The sequence below is a fragment of the Eulemur rufifrons genome, chromosome 24, assembly GCF_041146395.1.
Source record: "Eulemur rufifrons isolate Redbay chromosome 24, OSU_ERuf_1, whole genome shotgun sequence".
In the NCBI taxonomy this organism is placed as follows: Eukaryota; Metazoa; Chordata; class Mammalia; order Primates; family Lemuridae; genus Eulemur; species Eulemur rufifrons.
This window is the reverse complement of record NC_091006.1, coordinates 8,029,508-8,037,536: the sequence shown is the minus strand read 5'-3', so window position 1 is coordinate 8,037,536 and position 8,029 is coordinate 8,029,508. Positions and strand designations below refer to the sequence as shown.

At 53.2% G+C, this 8,029-nt stretch overlaps 1 protein-coding gene across 2 annotated transcripts; it reads left to right on the top strand.

Annotated features, from left to right (window-relative positions):
• Positions 1-147: 147 nt before the first annotated feature.
• Positions 148-7,047, top strand: EXOSC5 (exosome component 5). 2 transcript variants are annotated; one of them, XM_069457558.1, is made up of 6 exons: positions 148-321; positions 2,507-2,620; positions 3,142-3,263; positions 4,473-4,613; positions 5,676-5,765; positions 6,606-7,047. In XM_069457558.1, exons 1-6 carry the CDS (start codon positions 174-176, stop codon positions 6,696-6,698), a joined length of 708 nt encoding a protein of 235 aa, XP_069313659.1. In that variant the 5' UTR covers positions 148-173; the 3' UTR covers positions 6,699-7,047. The 2 variants fall into 2 exon arrangements, with proteins under 2 accessions (XP_069313659.1, XP_069313660.1); XM_069457559.1 differs by lacking the exon at positions 5,676-5,765.
• The last annotated feature ends 982 nt before the right edge of the window (positions 7,048-8,029 follow it).

Genomic DNA, 8,029 nt, shown 5'->3' with positions numbered 1-8,029 from the left:
GGGTTAGGAGGGGTGAGTGGGCGAAACCAGATTGTTGATAAACGCTAGGCCACGTGCAGGAGCCAATTCAGACGGCCCCTGGGCCTGCGCGTGCGCACTGGCTACGCTTCTTATGCGCAGGCGCGTGCTGCTGGGCGGAAACGCGGTTGCAGCTGCACGCGGGCTCTGGAGCGATGGATGGGGCCACGCACACGGACGCCAAGAGCCGCGCTGAGACTGGAACGGAGTCTGGCCCTCGGGTCCCCGGCTGCAGCCTCCGGCACTTTGCATGCGAACAAAACCTGCTGTCTCGGCCAGATGGCTCTGCTTCTTTCATGCAAGGTAAGAACTTAACCCAAGTAAGTACTGTACGGGTCACGTTCACCCAGGTCGTGTTTGTTTCGGAGAGCGGCCACCGTACGGTGCAATGGAGTGCCCACCTCCCCGTGATACTAGCTGGTAAAACTCCTGCACTGATGCAGAACTTCTTGTCCAGGTGGATAGTACTAGGTACGCCACGATATGCATGTCTCTTTCTCCGGACTAGAAGGGAGAGGGTATCTCCACCCAGGTAATATCTTTCAGAATGAGATAGAGACAGAACTCCCTCACAAGATGATATTCCAGAATGTGGAAAATTTCCTCACCAGTATAAATATCTCCCTTGACTAGATTTCTTTCTCCGCTTCCCGCACACACACCCTGGGTCCATACATCCCGAACTAATGCAAACCTGTCCACTTGCATAAATGCCCCTTAGACTGGCAGATCACCACCACCGGCTTCATTATTCCTTAGACTGTGACAGATCTTTTACCCTATTAAATATTCAGATTGAAGGTGATGTCCCCACCCTGGGTTAAGGAATATTTCCCCCACTCCCACCTTACCAACTGAGTAAATATCCATTATGATTGGGATATACACCTCTCCATATGATACGATCTCTCCCTAAGATTGAGGCAGGTCTTTCCTACTGGGCAAGTATCCCCTTCCCCTAGCTAAAGACCTCTCAAACTGGATTCAACTCCCTGACCCAGGTAAGTACATCTCTGGAGATAGGCGTGGAGATCACCCTCATAAGCATTAGTCCTATCACTCAGGCATTACCTTCTACCCAGGTTCAGAACCTGCTTTTGCACCTGTAGTCTCAGCTACTCAGAAGGCCAAGGTGGGAGGATAGCTTGAGCCCAGAATTCCAGGTTACAGTGAGCAATGATCATGCCACTGCACTCCAGCCTGGGTGACAGAGCAATACCCAGTCTCTTTAAAAAAACAAAAAACAAAAAAACGAAAAACCTGCTTTCATTGATTTTTTTTTTTTTCATTCATTGAACACATAAGTATTTGTGCTAAGTACTGTTCTAGGCACTGAGGATACGGCAATAAACACAACCGATTAAAAACACCCTGCCCTAACAGTTTACATTCTAATAGAGGAAACACAATAAACAAGATAACTAACTAAAACATGTAGTAAAATGCTATGGAGAAAAATATAGTGGAGAAGGGGAATAGGGTGTGCTGGAGAGGGTTGCAGTTTTATTTGTTTTGTTTTTTTTTGTTTTTTTTTTTTTTTTTTTTTTGTTGAGACAGAGTCTAACTTTGTTGCCCAGGCTAGAGTGAATGCCGTGGCGTCAGCTTAGCTCACAGCAACCTCAGACTCCTCGGCTTAAGCGATCCTACTGCCTCAGCCTCCCGAGTAGCTGGGACTACAGGCATGCGCCACCATGCCCGGCTAATTTTTTCTATATAGATTTTTAGTTGTCCATATAATGTCGTTCTATTTTTAGTAGAGACGGGGTCTCGCTCAGGCTGGTCTCGAACTCCTGACCTTGAGCAATCCACCCGCCTCGGCCTCCCAGAGTGCTAGGATTACAGGCGTCAGCCACCGCGCCCGGCCGAGGGTTGCAGTTTTAAATAGGATGAGTTGTTTTGTGCTGCCTTTGTTCCATTTGCAAACACATATTTGGGTGAGTTTGGGGTCATGCTATAAAATATATTTCTTACTGGGAGTTACGGTCAAAAAAGTTTGGAAGCCACTGTTCTAGTGCAGTCTCCTTTGTATGGCCTGTGCCCCGATCATACCCACTCTGGGAACATGAGCAGCAGGTGTCCAGATCGCTGCAGAATTTGCAGATGAGTGCCTGAGAGAAGAGAGCTGGGCTGGGGAAAGCTTTGGAAAGAGAAATTGAGGCCAGCTGCAACAGGGAGGATGGTTAGCTCTCAGGAAGAACTTACTAGTATCAGCTAAGATCTCTTGCACACTCAGCATGTGCCAGGTAGTGCTCTGTTTCTCGTGAGTTGTGTCCTTTAATCCCCACAAGAGGCCACAAGGGAAGTATTGTTGTTATCCCCATTTTACAGATGAGGAAGCACAGGCAAAGATGTTGAGTGAGTGCTCAGAGAATCACTGCCTTCACATGGCGGGGCTGCCACAGGGAGCCCTGGCCATCAGGCTCAGTGCCACACACTGGGCCTTCGAAGCAGGGAAGGTGTGAGTGAAGCTTCCCCTGCTATCTCCCAGGTGATACCTCCGTCCTGGTGGGTGTGTATGGACCTGCCGAGGTGAAGGTCAGCAAGGAGATTTTCAACAAGGCCACACTCGAAGTGATCCTGAGGCCGAAGATCGGGCTGCCTGGTAATAACCCAGCGGAAATTCCGAGTGCCCAGTCTGCAGGGACCTCTCCCCAGCTCCTCCCTGCCCACCGGCCCCAGTCTAGTCTCCCCTTAGCTGTTTTTGTCTTTCTCCAACTCTCTGCCCCTATGTGTCTGTTTATGTCCCTTTTCTCTAATTTCCTCCTCCCTCTTTCTCTCTTCCTTGCCTCTCCCTTCCTTTCCATTAAGTTGCTTTCCTGCCATTTTACCCTCTGTCTCCTTCACTGCCCACTGGCTGGGCCCACTGGAGTGGGAATGGGAGGGGCAGCAGCTCAGACATGGGAACTCCCAGGTTCTCCCACCGCTGGAGGTAACGGGGTCAGGTGAGTGGCAGTCAGGCCCTGCCCCCTTCCCACTGGCGGGTATCCGTGCAGATTCCTGCACCATCCCAGGCTGAGACTACATACCCTTTTTACAAAGTCCAGAGGGCTTGGGTGGGGTGTATTGAGGGAGGTGAGGCAGATGGAAGGGAAGAGCCTGACAACCTCCCTTCAATTTCCCCAGGCGTAGCAGAGAAGAGCCGGGAGCAGCTGATCAGGAACACATGCGAGGCAGTGGTGCTGGGAGCATTGCACCCTCGAACCTCCATCACCGTGGTGCTGCAGGTCATCAGTGATGCTGGCTCCGTATCCTTTCCCTCAGGCCACCACCTCCAGGAAGTCTTCCAGACCTTTCCTGATCACCTCTTTTCTGATGGCCATGTACACCTCCCCTGCTAGGCAGAAACCTCCAAGCGCTTGATAGGCACCAACTTGAAGAACAGCAAACATAGCTTGAGTGCTTACTGTGTGCCAGGCAGTGTTCTAAGTTCCTTATGCATCTTAACTCATTTAATACACGAAACAGGTGCCATTATAATTCCCATGTAAGTGGCAGGTCCAAGACTTGGGCCCAAATCATCTAGTTTTAGAGCCCAAGGACCCTAGCAAATGAGATCTCATGTTCACATGTTTTGAGTGAGAACACAGGCCCAGAGAGGGGAAGTGCCTTGTCTGGTGTCGCATGGCTAGAAGGCAGCAGAGACAGGACTCAAGCCTAGGCCTGTCTCCAGTGACCTCTACTCTGCACCTTAGTGTGGATTTCAGGCTCTTAGTGCTGGGGGAGCCCTGAGCAGGCAGAGCAGTTGAGAGGTTCAACCTTGAAAAATCCCTGTGGTTTCAGTGAGTGAGCTTGAGGGTGAGGACCTGAATCGGGCCTTTTAAAGAGGGAACTAAAACTTGGAGGAAGTGACAGAGGGTCAGCAGCAGGGCTGGAACTGATTGATCCTACAGCTGGGCCCTCATCTGCTCTGCTGGGTCTAGGGAAGAAAGACATGAGGAAACTGGGGCAGAGCCAGCTGACTCCAGACCTGAACTCTGCTTCCACTGTGCCAGGGCCACATGCCACCCTTGACTGCGAGCTCCCTGAGGGCAGCAGCAAGGATGGCCCTTCCCTCCATCGCCCTGCCAGCCCTGGCACCTGGCAGTGGTGCCTGCTAGATTCCCAGGTTCTAGGCCTGGTTTGCCAGTGCCTCCCCCATGTGACCTTGAAAGGTTTCTTCCTCTCTCTGTTTCCCTGCAGACACTTAGAACATACTCCCACGTAACTGATGAGATTGAGACTCAATCCAGTAAGTCACTTGTTCAAGGTCACACAGTGGAGCAATGGCAAAAGCCAGGTGTGGAACCCAGGGTTACTTGATTCCAGAACCACTTTTAACCACTCTGCCATGCTGCCTTTCTGTGACTGATTAGTGATGTCTGCCGCAGGCATCAGCAGGGTGAAGGGAGGCATGGATGTGTTCTGCTGCCCAGCCCTACAGTAGAAACTTCTTAACCACTCCCCGTGGTGCTCAGCTCCTGGCCTGTTGCCTGAATGCTGCCTGCATGGCATTGGTGGACGCAGGGGTGCCCATGCGGGCTCTCTTCTGTGGAGTCACCTGTGCCCTGGACTCTGATGGGACCCTTGTGCTGGACCCCACAGCCAAGCAAGAAAAGGTAGGTGTGAAGACCAGGGTGGCTGAAGCGTGGTGGCCAGATGGCTCTCCCTCTCTTCCTCCAGACCTTGCTTTTCTGCAAACAGCTGTCTCGTGCCACTTCAGTCCCACATGGCAAGCTCTGCTGTCTCTCTTCTTCAGGGTTCATTCGACTGCAAGTGGTAGAAACCCAACCCAAACTTGCATCAGCAGAAAGGGAGGAAGAGAAGAGTTTCCTCGCTGGCTCAGGTTCCTAGTGTCCTAGGGCTATGGTCATTATTTATGAGTTATCTACCCAGTACTGTAATGGTCACTTCCAGTCAGGTAAACAGAAGCCACTTGGGGTATTTCAGACAGAGAGAATTGAATGCATAGAATTGGTGACAACCGTGTTAGAAAAACTAGAGCAAAAAGAAAGGCAGAGCGGGTAACACCCAGAGATGGGAAGCCGCTACCGCCCTGGGCTGAACGTGTGCACCAGCTCCTGTATTGTGCTGTTGGAGATTGTTGTCAGAGTTGGTTCTGGATGCATAAAACATATCCTGCCTCTGCCCTGGCTGCTGAAGCCCAGAACCCACCCCACCTCCACGGCTGTTACGGCAACTGCCACAGCCTTCAGCACCTGCCACTGTCACGATGAGGGCCAGGAGGCTTTCTCTCACCTCCTTCCAGGATCACTCGTAGCACCTGCCTGGCAAAGGAGTCTGGGAAATAGAGCTGGCCAGCTTCCAGGCCCTGTGGGACAGACCATGGAGGTGGGTGGGAAGCTAAGAGGCACCAGGAAGGTTACTGGCACTATGGCAGCCCTATGGGACAGGAACCCTGTGCTTGGAAAAGCCCCTGTCAGAACCACGTGGTTAAAATGAGGATGGGGAGCCGGTCTACAAAGGGAAGGTGGAAAGCTACTTCCCAGGGAAGTAGTGATACAGACAGAAAAAGACTACAGTTGACAGGTGAGCACCTGGCTGTGACATAGGCAAGGGCTTGAGGCCAAGGGCCTGGAGTCCCCTCTGTGGGACCGCCTGAGATTTTATCTGAGGGGAGTAATTTAGGGCCCCCACCACCTTCTACCCCTTGTCCCTAGGAGGCCCGGGCAGTCCTGACCTTTGCACTTGATAGTGTGGAACGGAAGCTGCTGATGTCCACCACCAAGGGGCTCTACTCTGATGCTGAGGTACCAGTGTGGGGATGGGGGTAAAAGCCAGAACCTTCCCTCCCAGCCTGATAGGTCTTGTTTTTCTTTGGGATTTTTGTTTGTTTATTTGTTTTTTAAACTCCTGGACTCAAGCAATCCTCCTGCCTCAGCCTCCCAGAGTGCTAGGATTATAGCATCCGGCAAGGCCTTGTTCTTACTCTGCCCTGGACTCAGCGGTTTAAGGAGAGCCTCTTCCTTGCATCCTATCTGTAAAAAAGGGAGTTTTCAAAGTTGGCGACCACAGAAACCTTTGTGGAAATTTTAAAGGGAAGACCAAGTTATGAGATGGGGTGGGGGGAAAGGAGCTCAGCTTGAGATGAGGAGGTGGGTGCATGTGAAGGCCCCCAGAGCTCCGCTCAGAGTGGTAGCCACCTGGAATTCTCTAGGGAATAGAATTTAGAAACTGTTGGGCCAAATAGCCTCCAAGAGCATTTCCATCGTGGACCCCTATGTGGCAGTAAAGATTTGGGGTCAAAGGGCCCATGGCTCTAAAACCCCAAGACTCCTCCAATTCCATAGCTTTCACAAGGCTGGGGTCTCTTCCAAGGGGCTGATGCCTGATCTCATCTGCCTGATCCCTGAAGTCCTCGCCCTCTTTTTTCTCCTGTTCCTCTAAAATCATGAAGTGGGAAAGAAGGAATGCACTAGAAATAATCCCCGTACCACCTGCCTCACTGTGGGGGTGGGGGCATGATGGGAGGCGGTAGGTTTGGGGGTGAAGGGGGGCTTGGGGGGACCTCATGGGTCAGCCAGGCTGTGTGTGGGTGCGGGGCGCGGCCCCCAGCACTGACCAATCTCCTCCCCCCTCCCCTCCCCCAGCTCCAGCAGTGCCTGGCTGCGGCCCAGGCTGCCTCGCAACACGTCTTCCGCTTCTACCGGGAATCCCTACAGAGGCGTTACTCCAAGAGCTGAGGCAAGCCGGGCAGGGAGCCCCTCCTGCTGCCACTACCCACCACCGGCAGCCTAGAGCAAACCGGCGGCCCAGCCTTGCCTCTCCCTGTGCACCGGTGTGGGCTTGCTGTGATGGGCCTGCGGTTCTGCAGCTGCCCAGGCTCCGGTGGGGGAGGATAGAGCTCTGGCCCCTGACAGCTCCGGGGGCCTGGGGGCACAGACCTCCCCCACAGGGACAACATTAAAAGGAACTCACGTTTATTGGATGGATTAGTAACGTCATTCATTCTGACAAATGTGTGTGGAGCACCTATTGCATGCAGGCCCTGCTAGGTGCTGAGAAACTGGCAGTGAACAAGAGAGACCCAGATCCATGGGCGCAGTGGGGTAAATAAAATAAAAAAATAAAAAAGCAGGGCACAGGAGTCCAGGAGAGTTCATTTGGAGAGAGCAAACCCAGTACGTTAGCCAGGGACACCTTCATAGGAAGGGGCAGGTGCCTGGAGGGAGCCAGCCCTTGGATGAGGTGGGGCAGGCCCACCCAGGCGTCCAGTGTGGCTGGGGCAAGGGAGGGGATGTCACACCACACAGGTAGGGCCTTGTAGGCCCTGCGAGGAATCTGGCTCTGAGCATTCCTTTCCCACCCAACAGCCCTGCGAGGTGGGGCTGTTATTGTAGTCCCCATTTTAAGGTGAGGAAATGAGCTCAGAAGCCAGTTCACTTCCTGAGGTCACCAGCTTGTCTGCAGTGGAGCAAGGGTCCTGCTTGAGGGGTCCAGCCCCGGAGCCCTTACCGTTGAGACCACACTCAGCGAAGCACCAGCACCCAGCACGCTCTGGACCTTGCGTGTCCTGACCTGGAAACGCAGTTGAGGCTCCTTGTTGGTGATGAGTCTAGTGGTAGCGCCCCCTAGGGGCGTTTGGAAATACGGGGGGGTGTGTTTAGTTGCTATTTGACTGCTCCCCTCACCCCACCCCCAGGGTATTTAGTGGGCAGGAGCCAAGGACGTGTGAGCTTCCTGCAGAGAATAGCTGTCTTACAGCCTGGCCATAGGGTTGTGAGTCCAGCAGGCCAGCGATGTCTGGGGGTCTTCGTGTCTGCCGGGTCCCCTGCCCTGCTGCATGCTGGCAAGCGCTTCCTATGTGTGTCTGCCAAGGTGCCAGGTCTTCCCCCGCCACCCCACCCCTGATCTCAGGCCATTTGGGTTACCCCCAACCCCAGGCAGGGCTGATGAGAGCCCACCTGGGAAAGGATTTACACTTTCTGGGGGTACTTAAGCTGCTTGAGCTCCTGGGGCCCTATTTTTCCCCAAGATGGGGGAACTGGCACAGAATGAAGCCAACAGAGGAAAA